Consider the following 22655-nt stretch of genomic DNA (forward strand, 5'->3'; position numbering starts at 1 on the left):
GAAGAAAACGAGAACAGAGTTGAAGTATGTTTTTCTCCAAACCAGAAATTATTCCAGTAGGTAAGTGCATTTTAAATATTCTACCCACCAGATCAAATATGTACACGTTTTTATATAAAACACTCCAAGTTATATATTTTTTAAAGGAAAGCTTAAAATAGTATGCATGGTGTGTTTCCGCTTGAGAAAAAGCAAAGGAGAATAAGCACAGAGATATCTATTTTATACACACAAGGAATATCTCTGGACTAACACACTGATGATCATCTTGGTTGTCGATGGAGAGAAGTAGGGTGCTGGATTCAAGGATGAGGCAGGGACTTGTTTTTCCTTATCTGCACTCTCATACTATTCAAACTTTTTACCACATTCATGCATTTCTCCAACAAAGAAAATATTCCTCCACAGTGGGGCATTAATAATTCTACTTATATGAATCTTAGACATACTTTAAGAGATGATAAATCCAAAGTGATATTTGGAGAGTCTGTCTCCCAATAACACAAAATGTTTTAAAAAACACATTAAGATGAGTCAAATGCAAGTGCTTCTAACTTGTAACTGGTGTTTTTAAATCTGGGGGGGGGAGGTGGTTGCCAAAGCCCTTAATACTTCAGAATGTAAATTCCATTAACAAATAGTAGCTCAATAATACTGTTAAGAAATAGACAAGTAAACAAAATACTCTATCCTGTTCATAGCAAACACTGCCACAGTGTTAGGGGCTATCTCTCTTTGGTACCACCTACGTGAATGGAAAGGGGTGTGTAAAACTCTGCCTCTTTCTAAGAAATGGTAATTTCTTTCTTTAAAATCTAAAAAAAAAAAAAAAACCTCCTGAAAACAAATAGGAACGTTGGTCCATCAGCAGCACTGATGTTACTAAACCTTTATCTTGACTTAGTAACAAATACCAGCTGTAGCTATTTTTATGTAAAGACTTATCCAAAACTAGAGAGAGACTATAGTAAACTGAAATAAAGTTCTATAAATAACTGCCCAGGGACAAAGAACTTGTTGCCTGTTCCACAAACCACTTGTCTGTCTGTAGCATCTTATATGCTGTTTTCCCTCAGGAAGCCTTCTGATAAGAATAGTAACTTATGATTTCTACAGATACCGTAATTCACCAGCACTACCTCATACATCAGCCTCCTCCCACCACCCCACCCCTGGTCTACATGAAAGCCTATGAGGCAGACTGTGTCCAGGTTACTTACTCTGTCATGAAGGAAGATAAGAGCCAGCAATATATCATAGATCCCAGCACAGACCTCTGCAGAAGACAGTGTTTCCAAAGCCACTTCCAGAGGCTGCACTCGCTCAGTGACAAGATGAATACCATCTGCTTCCACAGTGCAAGATAAAAATCTTAGCAAGCACGGGTGACGAAGTGTCTTCAAGTGCTTTAAAAATATAAACAGAAGAGTTGATGAAGTTAATGACTCAAAACAAGATTAACTAGTTTCATTAACATTGTAGTCAAGTCAGAAAATGTACACTTACATTCAAGGTCTTTTCCAGCTCCTTACCTCTCCCACCTACCCCACAAGTTTCAAAAAAGGCAGAGTAGAATACAGGACTTGTTCAGACAGTATTCACTTTACCAACATTTACATTACTCTACAGAGAATTCCAGTTCCATTATGGGAGGGTAAGCCCCCCAAGAGCCTAGATCTCCAATGATTACTGCTATAAACTCCTAACAAAGTGCCAAAAACAACTACCTAAGAACTCTGAAAAGTAAACAAAAACACGCAGATTATGGAGGGGAGTCATCCATTGGGGGGAGTTTCCTGGTTCAGGGAATGTCCCTTCTCACAGCTGTGCACTGAAGGCAGTCCCCAGGTGCAGAGCAGTGCAGCAAAGGTGGCTAAAACTCTCAGAGAAACCTTGCCATCTTTCTGGCCAGGAGAACCAAAGCAGGGCTGAGTATGAGGAAGCTGTCCCAGAGGAGAGAGAGCTAAGGGAGGGAAAAGCAGATGCCCTAGTTATCTGTATACCTACGCAGGTCTCAGACTAACCCCTGAACCAAACACGCATAGGACAGACCCAAACTAGCACAGCAAAGTTTGGAGAAATGAACTAAGGTTTGAACTACCATGCACAGGAAGGGTGGAAGGAGAATAGTTAAAAAAAAAAAAAAAGAAGAAGCAGCAGCTTGAACACCCAAGGGGATTGACTGCCTGCAAACAAAAAACATCAATATTCTCCAGAGGACTAAAGCAGAAACAAGGTCTATGCAACAGGACATTTAAAATGCCCAGAATGCAATCCAAAGTCACTCAACTGACAAAGAACCATGAAAATGTGAAAAGACAACCAACAAATATCAACCCCAAGATTGACCACCCGATAGACCAGAGAGAGAATTATCAGAAAGAATTTGAAGCAGATACTATAACAATTCCCCCTGGAGGTAAAGGAAACAGTTATGAGATAAGTGGTAAGATAGAAGTTCTCAGAAGAGACATGAATGTTACATAAAAGAACTAAATGGAAATTCTGGAAATTAAAAATAAAGTATTACAAATAAAAACTTCAATGGATGGACTGAAAAACAGAATGATGATGACAGAGGCAAGTGTCAGTAAACCTGAAGATGTAAACCAATCTAAAGAACAAAGAGGAGGGCTTCCCTGGTGGCGCAGTGGTTGAGAATCCGCCTGCCGATGCAGGGGACACGGGTTCGTGCCCCGGTCCGGGAGGATCCCACATGCCGCGGAGCGGCTGGGCCCGTGAGCCATGGCCGCTGAGCCTGCGCGTCCGGAGCCTGCGCTCTGCAACGGGAGAGGCCACAACAGTGAGAGGCCCGCATACCAAAAAAAGAACAAAGAGGAAAAAGTATTAAAAAAAAAAAAAAAAAAAAGATCAGAGCTTCAGAAACCTGGGTGACAATAACAAAAAAATTAATGCATATAATTGGAGTTCCTAAAAAGAAAGAAGAGAGAATTGGGGCTAAAAAATATAATGGCTGAAAACTTCCCAAATTTGGCCAAATACTTAAGGTTACAGATTTAAGAACTTCAATGAACACCAAATAGGATAAATAGAACTACATTATGATCAAACTGCTGAAAATCAAAGATATATTTAAAAATGTTGGAAGCAGCTAGAGAAAAACAACACAGGTGGAGAGAAATAATGAACTGAATGATCCTAATTTCTCATAAGAAAACAGAGTCCAAAAGAAAAAGGGAACTATGTTTAAAGCAATGAAAGAAAAAAAAAATCAACCCTGAATTCTGTATCTAGCAAGAATATCCTTTAGGAAAGAAGGCAAAATAAAGGCATTTTTGATCATGGAAAATAGAAAAGTTGTTGCTACAAGATTTGCTCTACAAAAATGTTAAAGTTCCTCGAGCTGGAGAGGGAGGAACTTTTTTCCCTTTTCAAAGGGAAACTTAGATCTTCAGGATTGAAAGAAGAGCATCAGAAATCAGAAATAATAAACCTCAGGATAAATTTGAAGGCTACTTTTTACTTCTTATTTAAAAATATAGACGCCTACGTAAAGTAAATGTTGTAACACTGCCTGGTGAGGTTTTCAGTGTGTGTGATGTATATGTATGCCTGTGTGCTAGTGTGCATATACAGTTGATATATATGTAACCAAAGAACAGCAGGGTTGGGGGCTGGAGACACCTATATGATTCCAAGGCTTCTACATTTTATTTGACTGTGGTACAATACTAACCAAAAGTAGACTATTAAAAGTTAGCTATGTATACTGAAGTCCTTAGTGCAACCATTAAAAAAAAATAAAATACAGACCCCAAGTCAAGATAAATTAAAATGGAATACTAAAAAATACTAAAATATTCAACAATCTTTAAAACTTCTATCTTTTTATCATCTAGAAAAGTGATCGTCAAAGGTTTTTGTTCACACACTTCACACCAGTAAAAAAGTTAAATATGTAGCTTATACATAATACATATTATATGAATGTGTAATATATATTTTGTATATGTATGTTATATATATAAAATACATGTACTACTATAAAGCACCCACAAAATAGAAAGTACCAGGACTTCCCTGGTGGCACAGTGGTTGAGAATCCACCTGCCAATGCAGGGGACAGGGGTTCAAGCCCTGGTCTGGGAAGATCTCACATGCCACAGAGCAACTAAGCCCGTGCGCCACAACTACTGAGCCCGCGAGCCACAACTACTGAGCCCTCATGCCACAACTACTGAGCCCTCATGCCACAACTTCCGAAGCCTGCGCACCTAGAGCCCGTGCTCCTCAACAAAGAGAAGCCACCGCAATGAGAAGCCCGCGTACCACAACGAAGAGCGGCCCCTGCTCGCTGCAACTAGAGAAAGCCTGCGCACAGCAACGAAGATCCAAAGCAGCCAAAACTAAATAAATGGAAAAAAGATTAAGTACCAAAATAAAAGATTAAAGGTAAACTTAAATAGACATTCTTGATATATTTTCCCCAAATGGCAATGAATCATACTGCACAATCCCTAGGGTATGGATAACCCACTTTAGAACCTCCTAATATGGAGTATTCTCCCCCAAAACACACACCTTTTTCCTTTGTCCTATTTTCTTAGCAGACAAAGAGTATACACAGATGGATGACAAATATAAAACAGTTTTGTGTCTCAACACAAGAGGTTAATTCTATTGAGTTGCTTTCCTTCCCTGGTTGGTTTTATAACAGACTTACCAGATCCAGATTTTTCCAATCTCCACCCATGCTGTTTATCCCCTAAAATTTGACCTGAGTAACTTAGGAGGGCCATAAGCCAAAATTCCCAACCCAGGTAATAATCTTATCATGTATTTATAGCAAAACTTAAATGCTGGATTGATGGTTTTCCTTACAAATCACCCAGTTTTTCTAAAAGAAACTACATGACTTTAAATCTCCGAGTTCTACCCTGTACAATCCACTGGACATTGGGGAAGCCTTGTAAACCAATAATTAAATTGGGAGGAGACTGATGGAAAATTTCACTTGGAGAACAGCCCCCAATATAATATCAGGTTTCATTTTCACAAATAAGCACTTAGTTTGGAATGTTCCAAAACATCTTCTCAGAAGAACAAGGGATAGTTGAAGAGCCCATAACCCAGCACTGGTAGAAGTTTTATTATCAGTCACCTCACACTTGTCTATTAAACTTCTCCCAGGTAAGATCATAGGAGAATCTTCCGAGTGGATTGATTTGCCCAATTTATTTTCTTCTCTCAAATTTTGCCAACTCTGGGGATAGCCCCAACAGGATTTTTTGTTTATTCTTAAGAAGGAAGCTGTTACCCTCCCCTGATTTACTCTAATAAACAACAAAGAGTTAAGAAAAATTTTTTAACTAGCAATTATAAACCATTAATTTGTATATCAGCTTTTAAAACAATCCATACATACCCATATAAATACAGCAAAGGTCCAGATAAGCCAAGAATTGTGCTAGCAGGTTGGTTGAATGCGTGTGTTAAATGAAGAGAACTTCCTACAGGTATCTTTGGAGCTGTGGTTTCTAAGTAAAATTATGCAGCCTCTTTCATATTTTCATTATAAGAAACATTTCAAATAATTTGCAAGCCAAACATGAAATACTTCATTTTCGCCTGCTCAGGAAAAAGTCTTCATTCAGCTTTTGTGTCTTAGGGCTCTAATTATTCTCCTTTGGTTTTTAAACCTTCTTTTATTCTCCTTCTGATACTCAGGGCAGACTAGTAAGTCAGAAGGAATGCTACCTGGTTCAGTGCTGGCATGAAAATACACAGTCAATAAATGTTCACCTGATTAATAAATACTATGTTCCATTTTGCTTCTGTTTATCCTTTTAACCTTACATGACCAGCAAAATTCTTTACCCGAAGTGACTTCTCGTTTGTTGAATGAAGAACGGGATAACTCTTGCATGATTCTGAACAAAGCTCTTAACTTAGCAAAAACCTTACTTGTCACTCCCCTCTGGCACACACAATGTTATGCAAAAATTATGCAGATTCACAGGAAACATTAGCAGTTATGAATCAAATAGATCCAAGCTTCTGCTGCTCCAAAGAACAGAGGGAACAACAAGAGGTATTTGCTAAGTGTAACTAGGATATTTTCTCAATGAACATCAATTAAAGACATAAATGGCTCTTGTTCTGGTGAAGAAAGGTGACTGTTGTCAGATGAGAGTGACTTGAACGCATTTGTCCCAAAGTTACTGAATGCCTATCACATCTCATTCACTGCACTAGGTGCTGGTCTCTGAAAAAGGATTCTGAGTAAGGACCTTTATTATTAAATATGAGTAGTACTAGATAATGTGCCAATATGTGTACTTATCTATGCCCACACAGAGATGTTAAGTGTGTGACTCTAGTCTTGAATATAAACTATCCCTACTTTTCAGGAATCAGTTATGACTCAACTACCCAGAGAATTAATTCAAGCCTTAGGGGCTTAACTTTTCATCACCATTCTACCTCTAATTTGCTACTTCATTTCGAAAACAACACAAAGCAGTAGTTCTTAACTATAGCTCAAATTCACTTGCAAGTTTTAAGACAGGGAGAAAGCCTTAATTTTACTCTGTTAAAGAAATAATGACAAAATAACAAGATGCCTATACTAGAGGGCAAGAATTTTCAGGGAGAAATATTCTTCCTTGTACCCCTAAGATGCAAATCTGAGATAAAGATGGTAAGTATGTTCTGTCTTTAAATGCCCACTGCCTGTAGGTTAGATCATAAACTAGGAATAAAATGCAGAAAGGGAAAGGAATAAAGAATTCTACATTGTTCCTAAAAAACTAAAAACAGAGCTACCATATGACCCTGCAATCCCACTCCTGGACATATATCTGGAGAAAAACACGGTCCGAAAGGATACATGCACCCCAATGTTCATTGCAGCACTGTTTACAACAGCCAAGACATGGAAGCAACCTAAATGTCCATCGACAGAGGAATGGATAAAGAAGATGTGGTACATATATACAATGGAATATTACTCAGCCATTAAAAAGAATGAAATAATGCCATTTGCAGCAACATGCATGGACCTAGAAATTGTCATACTGAGTGAAGTCAGAGAGAGAAAGAGAAATATAGTATGATATCCCTTATATGCGGAATCGGAAAAGAAATGATACATATGAACTTATTTACAAAACAGAAACAGACTCATGGACTTAAAAGAACATATGGTTACTGGGGGGGAAGGGATAGTTAGGGAGTTTGGGATGACATGTACACACTGCTATATTTAAAATACATAACCAACAAGGACCTACTGTATAGCACAGGGAACTCTGCTCAATGTTATGTGGCAGCCTGGATGGGAGGGGAGTTTGGGGGAGGATGGATACACGGATATGTACGGCTGATTCCCTTTGCTGTGTACCTGAAATTATCGCAACATTGTTAATCGGCTATACTTAGATATAAAATAAAAAGTTAAAAAAAAAAAAGATTTCTATGTTGGAAAGCCTGCATTTGGGTGCTGCTGGAATACCCAGGTGGAGATATTCAATAGGCAGGTGGAAATATAGATCTGGAGTTCAGACAAGAGGCTTTGACAGATATTTAGAGAAGAAAGGATGAGACTGTGAAGTCTGAAAACTGTGGTGGGAGCTGGCAAAGGGCCAGTTCCACCTGGTGACCCTATCATACCTGAGGGAGAGGGGAATACTTCCCAAGTTCTTCTGAGCAGCTGACGCTTAGAAGCCTTGTAAGAGAACCAGATTTTGATCATGAACGGAAGGAAATCATTTTTTTAAAAGCTGACGATGTAGGGAAGTTGATTTACTGGAATGAGAGTTGTAAATAGCATAGAAAAGGGCTGGAGAGGGAGAGGAACAGAAAGAAAATGTCAACTTAAGGAAGAGTAGCAAAGCATTTTTCAACCAGAATGCAAGCACAGCATTCATCCCTCCTATTTCTTTCTCGTGCCCACACAATGTGGTTCTCAAATATGTTGACCAACCTTTCCACAAAGCAGCCTGAACCCATCATGGAGAAGAGCATAATGTCTCCTAAGGCACTAAACAGAGCACTGACATAGCATCTATATACCTACTCCGATGTGGCTGCTTGGTATAAAGATACTCAGGAATCATTCTTTGAGCCTGTACTCACCATGAAGCCCTAACTAAGCACTTAGATTATATTATAGCAAACCACAGTAACCAAGTTCTGACTCAGGATTTATCATTCCTTATTGGCTATTGGTTAGAAATAAGTCATAATCACCAGTGAGAAAGTTATACTATTGTAGCTAATGAATTCAAGATAAGATGAGAAGATATGATGGACTTGAAGTATTTCTGATGTTGTTTTGTGGCCAAAGGTTATACTTGCATTTCGTCTTTTTTCAGAGGTTGAACAGTGTGCTGTGACTGTTATTTTTTATTTACAACAGTGGAGGAAGAGTATAATCGCTACCTAACAATATTTGGTAAGGAAAACACTGCTATATCTGCTTCAAATGGTCATTAGAACTATCAGTGGTAGAACTAGAAACCTGAACTCTAGAGTAAGTGAGGCAAGCTACCTATGGTGTTTTAATACTTCAGGTATCTCGGAAATCAAGCTCCTAAAACCTGATGCAATGCCATACATTTCTCAAGTACTGTAACCTACATCTAAACTTTCCTTATTGTTTTGTTGCCATTTCAAATTTCTCAGATTCATGGCTCAGGTATTCAAAGCCACATAACGGCCTGAAGAACATAAGAGACAAGTATGAACTACTTGAAAAGGCTCAGTCATGGCTCAAAAGAGCATGCACAGATACCAAGGGGGAAAAAATCCTCCCTCTCAAGCTCTGCAATTCCTACAGCACGGAAGTCCTCAAACATTGAGCACAGGTCTTTGTTTTTTTCCTTCAGAACCTTTTTGACCTGTGTTGTTCTACTTTCTTGGTACATACACCATAAAGATTAATGTAATTTTCAAAAATCTTATGGTCTTATGAAAAAAACCCTAAGAATTGTAAATCGCTAGTACTTTACTAGTAACAGTTGCTCTAAATTATTACTAAAAAAATGTGCAACCTTATCAGATGAAAATAACAGGAAGTATGTCAGATATTAACTGTACATACAGTTAATAAGACAGGGAGGCAAGGCATTTTATCTTTTGCAAATTCACAATAAAAAATTACTAACGATTCCTAGTTGGGATGGAAAAGAGGCAAACACGTAGTCTTACCAAAAAGCACAACTACTTAGCAATACAACAGCCAGCTATACTTTTTACCACAGGCCATTAATAGAAAATGCATCCTGAGAGGAACGTTTTCCTCAGGAACCACCTTACAACTGTTAACTTCATGCCTGATCAGAGACATCAAATAATGAACCGGTGTGACAAACAAAATGCCAAAATTATATTACTAATATTACATATTATAACATAGCCCTTTATAATCATAAAAAAAAGTACAAACCATTTAAACACACCTATGAAATAGATATCAATGTCTCATTCTTGTTGATAGTACAAAGTGACTCAAGGTACATAGATCATAACTCTAACAAAATAAAGATACCAAATCAATCTGAAAAGTATGCCTGCCATAGTAAACAACGAAGAGTTAATTAATGTGTGCCTTTTTAGAACCTTCCTGAAGATAATCTGAATGCCTGAATACCCAAAGAAGCAGCTAGCTATCCAAGGAAATATCACCTAATACCTTTGTTTTCACTAAATTTGAAAAGACACTTAGGGCTGTTTTCTTGAAGTATATTCCAAGGAGAAATCACTTTTTCTAATAAGAGGCCAGGGTCCCCTGACAGCAGGTCAGCCAGCATGGCACTGGCACCCTTTACTGGGAGGAGCACTTAGGAAGTGTGAGGCAGGAGGAAACTGAAGCCGCCAGAAGTTAACGCTCTAAGCTCCCTTGGCAAGAACTAGAGCCGAGGTCACATTCTTTCCAGGGCATCCAGTCCCACATTCCAGTTTCACGTTCTTTCTGGGAGCATCACAATGCCTCAGGAAAAGAAAAACACAGTAGCTACAGTTCCTAAAATATTTCATTTCCAGGTCCATCATCAATACACCAATTAAAATGTTGTCCATACTTACAGCATTTTTGCTAAGCTAGATTAAGTCCCTTTATCTTCTATGAGCCATGTAAAATCACCTCCCAAACTTTCTCACTAAAAAAATAAAATAGGATGATAAGAGCTATCACGTTGAGTTGCATAAAGCTTTTGGCTTACCTATGGTACTTGACCTTGTCATGCAAGTTGGAGACATTTCTGTGAAGTAAGGGCAACTATATTTTTAAAGGACATGAATAAAAATACTATTCCTTATGACCTACCCCCTTTGAAGTTTACTAATTTCATATTTTAATAGAAAACAAAATGACAGTAAAAAGTACTATTTAGGTAGTCACCTATTACAGTACCTTGGCAGCTTTATTAACCTTGTCTTCGTTTTCTCTCTTATACACAAAAACAGAAGCGAATTTGCCATCCTGCAATACAGCGGGGTAAACAGCAAGTCCAGAGGGTAAGGTGAACGGTGGTTCCTTCAGGGCATAGCTCTTCAAAGCGCTGTTCTCTGAGCCCATCCCTTAGGCCGTGAGGCAGGGGTGCTGCAGCTCCTCCTCAAAGCCAAGCAGACCTGAAAGAAAACAGAAAACATTTCCTAACACTGAGTCTCTATCTGAGACATGAGCCAGAGACAGCCGAGTACCCAGACCCAGGCACTCAAACCTACTAGTTCCTACAACCCTCATAAAGTAGGCTGTTTGACAACAGAAATAGTCAATGTTCAGCAAGTTACCTGCAATGCTTGTCAATTAACAACTTTCAGCTCTAGAGAAAATACACTTAACCAAACAGACACACGCAGTTACTGCTGCTCCCAACCCCCCACCGAGCACACGCAGAACTTTCACAGTGGAAAGGTGATCAAATACAGAGTAAGAACTCTCTTGCTCCCTAAAACCACTCATGTCCTGCCTCGCAGAGGAAAGTGTTGCAAAACTTGATCACTCAAAGATGATGAACTTCTGCATGTCTAAAATAACCTACAATTATAAGGAAAACAATACGAACTGGAGAATATTTCTAACGATGATGAAAAACATGTTAACAAACGGAGAGTGCATATAAACCAAGAAAACACTAAAACACCTGTGGATTATGGGAAAGGAAACACACTACTCATTGAACGCAAATGACAATAAACATAAGAAAACGTACAATCCCGTAACTGTCTGCAAAGTTAGGCTAAAAAGGGGAAAATGCAAAATTGTATAATCTCAAATGTTAAAAAGACAACCCACACGTACATGAGATTCCAGAAAATGCAAACTACTATATAATGACAGAAAACAGATCAGTGGTTGCCTGGGGTGAGGGCAGTTAGAGGGGCCATAGGAGAGGAAAGGATTACAAAGTGGTATAAGGAAACTTTGGGGAGAATGGATATATTCAGTATTTGGATTATGATTTTAGTGATGAGTGATCTACAGCTATAGCTACCTATATATATACATACACATGCATACACACACACACACACTAGAAAAAAATATGTAAAGTATTAATAGAGGTTTGTTGTGGGCATCAGACCATGGATGATTCACATATATATACAAACATAGACATACATTTGCCTGCACCTCCCAAATCTTCCATAAAAGAGCATATCTTTCTTTACAACAGGGATACAAACTCACATGGTTACAAAAGACAATGCACAGCAGTGCAGCAGTACTGGTGGAACAGCAAAAAGCCTACTGTGTGCACAGGCACCTACTGACTGGGCTTGCACTCTGACGGGAGCCACCATCACAAGGTTCCAACCAGGACTGCCATTTCAGAGTTGGCAGGTCACACCATTTACCATAAAGAGCCAAGAGTCTGAATAGTTACGTGGAAATTTCCTATTTTCCAACATTGGCTCAAATGTTTTTAAACCTGTATAGGCCAAACAACACATGTCTGAAAAGTTTGTGGCAGTCAGTTTTCAGTTCTGGCCTTAACCATTATTTAAAAAATAAAAGATAAAAAGAGTTCTTACTAACTCTGGCAGTGTGGGAAACAAGCTGCTAGTTCTAAAAAACAGCCCAAAATTCTATGTGGATCTTCAGAAAACTTCAGTTTAAAATCTGTATCCTTTGGGTAAATATAAACCCAAGAATCATTATATACTGACCTTCTATTTGGATTTTTTTCCACTTTGGTGAAGTTCCATACAACACTTACTAGGTTATCTGAGTATGTAATGCTGCTCAAAACAGATACCCCAAACAGAGAATTTCAAGGGCCTACAGACCCACATACGTCACTGAAAAAGGAACACAATACGTATAAGAGCTAAAGCTACCTAAAATTGATGTTTTTTTTTTTTAAACCCAAGAATGTTTCTGAGGATAAGAACTAAGCTGGATTTGTAACAAATTCACTGAGTTCCTACCTACCAAGCAATTTCTCTTTCTTAAGAATCATAGAGAGAAGTAAAAAAACAAACAAACGAAAAACAGTATTAAAAAGTATCTCAACTACAGTTGACCCTTAAAAAACGCAGGGGTTGGGCTTCCCTGGTGGCGCAGTGGTTGAGAATCTGCCTGCTAATGCAGGTGACACGGGTTCGAGCCCTGGTATGGGAGGATCCCACATGCCGCGGAGCAACTAGGCCCGTGAGCCACAACTACTGAGCCTGCACGTCTGGAGCCTGTGCTCCGCAGCGAGAGGCCCGAGCACCACGATGAAGAGTGGCCCCCGCTCGCCACAACTAGAGAAAGCCCTCGCACAGAAACGAAGACGCAACACAGCAAAAATAAATAAATTAACTAATAAACTCCTACCCCCAACATCTTCTTAAAAAAAAAAAACCAAAAAAACGCAGGGGTTAAGGGCATCAACACCCTCAGTCAAAAATGTGAGTATAATTTTACAGTTGATCCTCCACACCTGCAGTCTGTGGATTCAACCAACGCAGGGGATTCAACTAACTGCAGATCGTGAAGTACTGCAGTGCATATTTATTGAAAAAAATCTGTGTATAAATGGACGTGTGTGGTTCAAACCCATGTTGTTCAAGGGTCACCTGTGTATGTAACACTCACCTTTCTACTGGGACTACAAATAAAACTAGCATTTATGTAGGATCTTGGAGAAAAGCAATTACCGTTAATTCCCCTATTCTGGAGATAGTGTGGCACCTGCAGCAACCTCCCACTCCCACTCCAGTCGGGAGGGTCATGTTTAGCACCTGCCTTCTTCTTGGGCACACTTTATGGGTCAGGTGCCTACCCTGGGCCAAAGGGCAGTCAAATCACACATTAGCCACCTCTGGGACCCATGACCTGTTTGAAGAGCTAAGCTGGACAATCAATATCTGCCCCAGAAATCTGAATGAACATGAGATATTTTTGTCTGTTAGCAGCACAGCTGAAGGTAAAAGGATGCCATAAGGTAGAGTCAGGGCTATGGCAAGCCAAAGCCATGTAAAAGCAGAAACCTGGCAAGTACAGAGGAAGCCAGCTGGCAGCAGGAGAAGGAAAAGCAAACACTGGGAGAGTAACTTAGATTTAGAGCGTCACATTACTACTCCAACTCGAGGCTACAAGCCCAGCTTCAAATCCACTGCCTCACTGCCACCCTTACAATCATGGGTAGCCTGAGGCACACCTGAGGTAGCCTGAATGGGTCCATGTTCTTACCAACTGCCATTTCATAAGCAGGAGTTCTTTTTAACTCTTGTCTGAAAAGCCAGTCAGACTAAAGGAAGGCATTAGAGAAGTGCTACTTGGAAAAGTGTATATCTGAAGCTAGTCTAACTTCTTTCTCTCTCTTAGCCACAAAATACAGCTTTCCAAAACCCACACATAAGGAATTGCTGCAAGAAAATAATCTTCTTGGCAGAAAATCATGCCATTCACTTAGCTTTAATATTAATCTCCAAAGGAGATAAAATGGTGCCAAGAGTCAGGGGCAGGCTCTGGCTGAATGAATGGCAGTCAGCAGAGGTACAGCAATGGACATTCAATGAACTTAGTCATTTCTAAATAGCAAAATACCTTCTTGTGGGAATACTGGGCCTTACAACACCTATTAACCTTTCATTTAATATTCTGAATTCCACTATAAGATCATTAACAATTTAGGGTTATAAAAGCTTTAGGAAGAGGTTAAAACTGGCAGTTTTTGTTAGCAGTATGTATTTGGGTCTCAGACCCCAAGAAATGCCACTTAAAAATTAAAAGGAATGAACCCCTTCCTTGTGAGAACTCAAAAGGCTAACATTTTATTGGTTTGAAAGCATGATTAATGTTGACAGAAGTCTACTGATACCATCCGTGCAATGCTTACAGAGTAGCTGGGTTATAGCCTATGTCCAATGCAAACTTCATTAGGGGGGAAATAAAAAGATGTGCTGTTGACTGCAATCGGATGGTCTTAAAGCAGTAATTCTTAACTTTACAAAACTGTACCCTAAGAGGCACATGTTGCTATCAACAGTGCTTTAAAAATGATAATTCAGTTAAATGGACTTACTGAAATGTAATACTGATAAACAATAACACCTGGACTTCCAAAATACTATCTTTTTTTGTTTTAAGGAGTAAAGGGGAAAACACCAAATCGTTTACCTTTGAAATTAAAAAGTCACAAAAAGGCAGAAAAGGATATTTTACTATTAGCATGGGTATTTTGCAGAATTTACCATCTCCACTCTATAATAAAATGTGGGGTACACAGTTTCTAACTTGAATACGCATCATGGTCTTCTCTTTAAAATGTTGTTCACCTATCTTCCTCCATCCTTTTGCTTCCTTGGGCAGCACATCAAGTTTCTGGGCCACCTGTGGGATTAAATGCCCTTGTCTAGGTCACCGGGCAACTCATACACTAAACTAAGAAATCACTGTCCTCTGGGGAACTCTCTCTCCCTCTGTTCTTTTCACAGCAAGTAATCGAGATGATCGTTATCCTAGCTCGCTCAGCTTGGAAGTTCCAACGATAAGGGCTTGCACTGTGAGTTCAAAGGACACCCGGTATTGATTGGTATTTCGTTATCTAGTGATAACATTACTTCGGGCCCTTTGCTTTGATCTGTTTCACGTATATATTCCCTATATTGAACTCAGTCCGGCAATACATTATGAAGCCTTTGCGTACCGAAAGAACTAAGTAAGATTTCTGCTAAGACATGGGATGTCATGTGGGTATGCACACACGGGTCCTTAAAAAGAGCAGTAACAAGGATTCCAAAATTCAGGACCCAACTCTGAGTATTCACACGGTTTCCTACATACGATTTTCCCAGAACTGTTTCATCTTCATTCTATACAAAACGCACTACCCAAAGACAGGAACCAGCTGGGCCTCTGGGGCCCTGGCACTGGTATCGGATCGAGAATGAAGGCAGCATCCCAGCGCGGGCGCAACCCCAGGCTCCCCGCGGCGAGGAGGACGGCCCGGGCGCGGGGGCTAGGGGCCAGCGGGGGTCCGACCGCGACTCCCCGGGGTCTCTGAGGGGCGGTGGCGGCGCTTCCGCTTAGCTGGCCCCTCACCTTCCGCACCTGCCCGCGAGGCCGGGCTCCGCGGCTTCCTTCAACAGCTACGGCCGTCAGCGCCGCCCCGGGCGGGGGTCGTCCGCGAAGCCCACGTTAGCAGAGCTCCCAGCAAAAAGCAGGAGGAGACTGCGCGGAGGTGGGGAGCAGAGCTCAACCGGCAGCGACGCCACGCCGAGCTCGCCCCCGAGCGGGCCCCAAGCGCGGACCCGCGAGCGGGGCGCGCGTTCCCTACACCCCCGCCCCCGCGCCTCGCTCCCGGCCCGGCCCCCTCCCCAGCGGCCCAGGCCCGCACTGACGGAGGACGCAGCGCGGGGCTCCCTGTTACCTGCGGGAGGGCGGCGGGGGAGGCGGCCGAGGATCTTAGCTTCGGTCCCCTCTTCGCCCCCTGTTGACACCAACCACCCTCGCCTCCCCCGTGATACTCTGGCCACTACACCCACAATCTTCTGAGGTTCGGTCTCTCCGGCACCATAGAGACGGGTCCGGAAGCCGGACAGGATGCCAGCCTTCAGCCCTACAACGCCACCACTGGGGCGAAAGAACCCGGAACCGAGATGGGGCGGCCGCGCCGGTGATTCTCAGGCCGGTGCCATCTTGAGTATGGGCGGCGGTGCCGGCCCAGCGGTTCACTCTCTGTCCGCAGCCGCCTAGTTGGTCAGTGAAGATGTCTCTTTTCTTGGGCTCTGAGTTGAACGTGCAAGTTTGCCTTGATTTTAATTTTCAGGCTTTTAACCGCACGGTCTTAACTGGATTTCCGCCCGAACCTAAAATGGCCGCCGGTCGCCTCTGACAAATAGGAAAGGGGCAGGACGGAGAATAGGAGTACTCTGGGAATTGGCGAGGACTTTTGGGAGAGTGACGTCGCTCACCCCGCAGCCCTGATTGGCTGCGCTGCGTGGGCGGAAGTCGTACGGATCCGCTGCTGAAGCTGGCAGAGGTAGAAGTGATTCCGGCTGAAGCCCTTTCAAATGGGAAATCTGAAGTTATGCTTAAACCAGCGGGGAGTCAAATTGGGACTATTAATATTAATAGTACTTATTATTAATATTGATGGTTTCTACTTAATAGGGTGTTGTGCGAATAGAATGAATATACGTGATAGTTTTAAAACTACATGGCTCAAACCCAGTATATTTTCTCTGTTATCTTGTATATGAGCTTAGTAGTAGTCATCGCTACTATTTAATGCTTTTACAACCTCACAGTTCACAGCTGACCTAAATCATTTGATCACCTAAAAGTTTTAAGTTCTTTCTGGTCTGTTACAGTATGGATAAGGATCCCACAATTTCTTCTCTAGATTAAGTGAGAGCAAATATCAAACCCAATTTTGTCCCTTTTTCAGAAATGAATATTCATTAGAAAGCAGGCACAAATAGTGTTTAATCTGTCCTATTGTTGAAAGTCGAGCTCTCCGTCCTAGGTCAGCACTGTCCTATAGAAATAGAATTTGAGCCACATACGTAATTTAAAATTTTCTGGTAGCCATATTTAAAACAGTAAAAAGAGGGGCTTCCCTGGTGGTCCAGTGGTTAAGGCTCTGAGCTCATATTGCAAGGGGGCATGGCTTCCATCCCTGGTGGGGGAACTAAGATCCTGCATGCCACCTGGTGCAGCCAAAAACGACAACAACAACAAAATAAAAACAGCAAAAAGAATGAGGTGGGGTCAATTTTAGTATTATATTTTAACACATAGCCAGAAGGTTGTCATTTAAACACGTACCCAAAATAAAAAATTATTAATGAGATATTTTACATTTTTTGTACTGTCTTCAAAATCTGATATGTATGCTTTACAATTTAAACTGACCGTATATCAATGCTCAAAATTCACATGTAGATAAAGATCACAGTATTGGAGGGTGCAGTTGTAAATGGTTTGACCACCACCTTGCACTAGAAAGTTGAGAAACAGAAGTACAGGGCTGCAGAGGCAGGATTCTGTTATCATCATAGTTACCGCCAGTATCTGGCAACCAGAAGTCTTCCAGATCCGTGGTAGAGCCAGGACCAATAGCAATGAAGCCTCAGATGGCATCTCCAAAGGCTGAGGACTCGAATTTTTAGTGCTCACCCTGTTTATTCAGGAGTGCAGAGCATTCTTTTGAGAGCTCATCTCTCGTATTCATCATGATAATTAATAAGCTGTTATTTTTGCCAATCAAAAGCCATTTCTGGCACTCACTCTGATAATTAGCAAAACATCTGGTGTCATCAGAGATCAAGATGACTAAAGTATTTGTAGCTCCATCTCTGGAATGTGACCTTTCTGGTATGATGCTAGCTAACGACTCCTGGAGTGTGGATTCCTAATACTAGAATGCCAGCAGCTTCTAGGGCATAGCTTCAACCAAATGCCCCACACAGAATATTACACTGTCCTGAAGAAATTTAAAGTCGACCACAGACATCATGATACACATGTTGTAAGGAATATTGGCCTGCTTTGTAAACTGTAAACACTACACAAATGTTATAGAACTTAACAACCTTATGTTACAGACTATGTTTACTCCACAGATATTTGACACACCTTTACTGAGCCATGCCCCGTGCTGACCACTAAGAAAAGAAGGAGGAAAAAGATAACAGTCATTGCAGAAAAGTGGGTTCTTTGAGGGGCCCAAATAAAACTTTTCTTTTTAAGTGATTGAGGAGGTGCTAGTAGCTTAGTGCTAGGAATGTTACTTTCGTTTTTTGAAGTGCCCTGTGCCACCACCAACAAATAAGTTTCAATCTACTGTGTGTGAAGCTGAGTATGAGCTAAATGACTCTACACTTCCCTGGTTACTCTGAGGCTTTTCTGACAATTGTTTCTTGATCATTTACTTAGCCAGCATATACTTTAGAAGTGCTCACTATATGCCAGCCTCTGCTCTAGAGACTGGGGGAGTATCACAGCAAACAAAACAAGATAAATTTCCTGCTCTCACAGACCTCACGTCTTGGAGGGGAGGTGGCAGGTGGGGGCGGCCATAATGGGAGAGATAGACGATATATAAATGAATAAAGATAAATTCAGATAACGGTAAATTCCATGAAAAAAATAAAACAAGGTAATAATAACAGCTAACACGTGTTGAGTATTTACTGTGCGTTAATTCATTTAAGCTGTACATAAATCCCACTTTACCCATGAGAAAACTTATGCACAGAAAGGTTAGGTAAGCTGACCAAAGTCACACAGCTGGTAATGGCATAGAGTAGTTTGCCTACAGATTTCATTTTCTTAACCATTATGCAATAGTGCCACTCCAATGTGATAGAGAGTAATAGGGTAAGGGAGAGGAAAGGGAGTTATTTTAGACGGATCTCCAAAGATGGCCTCTTTGAAAAGGTGATGTTTGATCTAACACTGAATGATAATTATGTGAAGATCTATGGCACAGAGACAGCAACGGAAAATATCCCAAGGCAGGAACAAGCTTGATGTGTTTAAGGAACAGGAAGAGGGCCAGTGTGGCTGGAGTACAGTAAGTAAAGGGGAGAGTGTTCACAAAGAGGCCACTAAGACGGGCTGGGGCTTGAGGGTCATGGGAAGGCGTTTTTGGAAACCACTGAGGATTCTAAGCAAGAGAGTAACAATCTAGTCTACAGTTTTAAAAACTCACACTGGCCATTATATGGAGAATGGATCATAAGAAGAGAGAAGGGCAGCAAGGAGACAGGTTAGGAGACTTTAGCAATAGTCTATGTGGGGAATAATAGTGACTTGGGCTACAGGACAAGGAATAGAGATGGACTTAAGTAGTCAGAAATATACTTTGGAATAGAGGGCTATGGACTGAACTGTGTACTCCCAACTCTACCCCCCAACTACCACCACCAAATCTAGACATTGAAGTCCTAAACCCTAATTCATGTATTGAAGCCCTAACCCCATTTGGGGATGGGCCTTTGGTAAATAGGGTTAGATGAGGTTATTAGGGTGTTATCCTCATAAGGGGATTAGTGCCTTTATAAGAAGAGACACCGGAGAGCGTGCTCTTTCTCTATCTCTGCCACATGAGGACAGGGTGAGAAGGCAGTCATCTGCAAGCCAGGAAGAGAGCTCTCACTAGAACTGTGAAGATACAAATGTCTGGCATTTAAGCCCCTGAGTCTATGGTATTTTGTTTGGGCAGTGCAAGCCCACTAAGACATAGAATGAATGGTATTAGCTGGTAAGAGGAAGTGAAGTAAGGGATCAAGGTTGCTGCCTTAGGTTTGGCTCTAGCAATTGGATGCATGGTGAAACAATAACAAGTTTGCAGAACCTGTTAAACATCCAAGTGGAGCTATCAAGTCGGCTGATGGCTATAAAGGTTTGAAGAATCACTGCAGAGGCCCAGACAGGAGATAAAAATTGGGGCATCATGGTCTCATCAAGTTGTAAATATCCTGATATACTATATGATTCAGCTATACTCAACACAGAGAAAAACAACCATAACACAACACAGTATCTGAACAAATGAATTTAGAGACTACTGCCTCTCTGTGTAAGATTCTTTGTCCATATATAATATTCTTTACTGTAGAGTCCATATAACCAGTTGATTCTCACAGTATGTTTTCATTGATTTTTGCCATACTCTTGTGTTCATGGTCAACCTATGGTTGCACCTGGTGAATGAGTGTAGTTTTGATATGAAAGGTGGTTACTATTTTCATTTATATTAACAGTTAATATGAAAACGAAACAAGAAAGACATATATTGGTTGTGAGTTATCTTCTATGCTGAAACCAATAATATTTTTGAATCTAGAAGAATATTTCCTCAATTTCTAATGTAGGTCAAGAAAGAATTTTAAGTTTAATTTGCATTGTTATTAACATTCTTCATCACTTTATTAACTCTAGACAATCAACAAAACATTAAACAAAGCCCTGATTTGTAGCATTTGCTGATTTCTATAGTGTAAATACTCCCACCGTGGCCAACTTCAAGGTACCAATATGACATCACTGAATGCAGAGTTGGGAAGAAATGTGCTCCAACATTATATAGTATTTCCGTCATAGAGCTATAAAAGATGTAAATAACCTCTGATCATAGATAATAATATAATATAGTAAAATAAGTTTTAAGTGATGAGTTCTTAGTCTTTCTTACCTTTAAAAATATAATCTAATGATAAGTTTATGTAATTTAATTTTTAACAATGGCTGTGTTTAACAACTGGCTTCCAAAATTTCTGAACATTTAACAGTCAGCTCTCATGAGCCTATATGAGCCACTCTCATGAATGCACGCTAACTAGGTATTCGTACTTTCTGGTTCTACTTCTCTTTGTAAATTAATAAATTACTTCTTGCTTTTTTAAAAAATTAATTAATTTTTGCTGTGTTGGGTCTTCACTGTTGCACGCGGGCTTTCTGTAGTTGCTGCGAGCAGGGGCTACTCTTCGTTGCGGTGCACAGGCTTCTCATTGCAGTGGCTTCTCGTTGCGGAGCTCGGGCTCTAGGCACTCAGGCTTCAGTAGTTGTGGCACACGGGCTCAGTAGTTGTGGCTCGCGGACTCTAGAGCTCAGGCTCAGTAGTTGTGGTGCACGGGCTTAGTTTCTCTGCAGCATATGGGATCTTCCAGGACCAGGGACTGAACCTGTGTCCCCTGCTTTGGCAGGTGGATTCTTAACCACTGCACCACCAGGGAAGTCCCTTACATCTTGCTTTTATATGCATCAGTCTTTTTTGAGTTTGTTATTTTTTTTCTCCTAGAACTTGATCATAGGTGGTGTCCAAACTCTCAATTCCAATCCAGCAAAGCTGAGGACCAGACACTAGAATCTAGTATGCACGACCATCTATGGCCACCCGTCAGAGATGTGTCTGGGAGAAACACGAGCCTTTCTCCGGTCATACCCTACAGTCTCAACTGCGCATCATTTTCAAAATCACAGCACCACTTTCTGACCAGATCCCGTCTAGCTAGTTTCCTGTTTTGCTCTCACTAAGACTATTTTCAACCTCATTGCCTATTTTCTTCCAGTATGGCAGGCTCCAATGTTAGCAGATCTTGGTTTGAGCCCACTTTTGCTGCTCACTGTCTGGAGTATTCTTGGGCAAATTCATTTTACTCAACCTCCATGTTCTCAGCTGCAAAATAAGGATTAAAGTAGTACCTACTTGTGTTTGTGAGGGTTAGATTAGGTAAAGCACGTAAAGGGCTACCACATGTCAAACATTCAAACACTATTACATCCTGTTATTGCTGTTCTGTGACTGGTCCAGACCCCAGGGGCCCTGGCTTTTTTCATCAAAGTTCTCATTCCTTTCATTCTTGAACCTTTGCCTTTCCATGGCCTTAGGGCTTCAAAGCCTTAACGTGTGACTCATATTTACCTGAGAGACCCCATTCTATCTTTTTAAACAATTATATTTAAATGGCTTCTTTCTCCTCTGCTGAAATATAAGTTCCACAAGGGAAATAATCTTTGTTTTGTTCATTGATCTAACCTTCATTGTAGGTTGTCAACAAGCATTTATTGATGAATGGTGAATGGAAGTGTGGAAAGATAGATACTAGTCTGTTTTGATAGTCACTGTGTGGGGTAGGGAGATGGAATTACTTTTTTCATGATATATCTGCATATTTTGTGTTTTTTGTGATATAGTGAGCATAGATTACTTTTGTAATTTTAAAGATAATTTAATAAAATAATAAGGAACTGAAATGTAAACTTAGATTGGAAGCTCTTGTAGTCTTACATCAGTACAGTATTCAATAAATTACATGAGATACTCAACACTTTATTATACTCAACACTTTATTAAAATAGGCTTTGTGTTAGATGATTTTGCCCAATTGTAGGCTAATTTAAGTGTTCTGAGCATGTTTAAGGCAGGCTAGGCTAAGCTGTGATCTTCAGTAGGTTAAGTGCATCGAATATATTTTCCACTTATGATATTTTCAAATTACGATGGGTTTATCTGGATGTAACCTCATGGTAAGTCGAGGAAGATCTGTACTGACACATACTAGAACATACAGGACTGTGAAAACTTTATTCTATGTAAAAGAAGCCAAACACAGGGCTTCCCTGGTGGCGCAGTGGTTGAGAGTCCGCCTGCCGATGCAGGGGACACGGGTTCGTGTCCCGGTCCAGGAAGATCCCACATGCCGCGGAGCGGCTGGGCCCGTGAGCCATGGCCGCTGAGCCTGCGCAT

General features: G+C 40.8%; 1 protein-coding gene across 11 annotated transcripts in view; it reads right to left on the reverse strand.

The window, feature by feature from the left end:
- SCYL3 (SCY1 like pseudokinase 3) overlaps positions 1–16262 on the reverse strand; it is a 39816-nt gene extending 23554 nt beyond the window's left edge. For 2 of the 11 annotated variants that reach the window (XM_028488701.2, XM_007102043.4), the window contains exons 1-3: positions 15828–16261; positions 10376–10593; positions 1221–1406 (exon numbers count right to left, since the gene is read on the reverse strand). In XM_028488701.2, the coding sequence (XP_028344502.1) occupies positions 1221–1406; positions 10376–10540 (351 nt within the window). In that variant the 5' untranslated portion in view covers positions 10541–10593; positions 15828–16261. Of the gene's footprint in view, positions 1–1220; positions 1407–10375; positions 10594–14649; positions 14707–15827 lie in introns of those variants that run through there. The other 9 variants (XM_028488703.1, XM_028488702.1, XM_007102042.4 and 6 more) reach the window with 8 other exon arrangements.
- Between the last annotated feature and the right edge of the window lie 6393 nt (positions 16263–22655).

Source organism: Physeter macrocephalus, chromosome 4, assembly GCF_002837175.3.
Source record: "Physeter macrocephalus isolate SW-GA chromosome 4, ASM283717v5, whole genome shotgun sequence".
Classification (NCBI taxonomy): Eukaryota; Metazoa; Chordata; class Mammalia; order Artiodactyla; family Physeteridae; genus Physeter; species Physeter macrocephalus.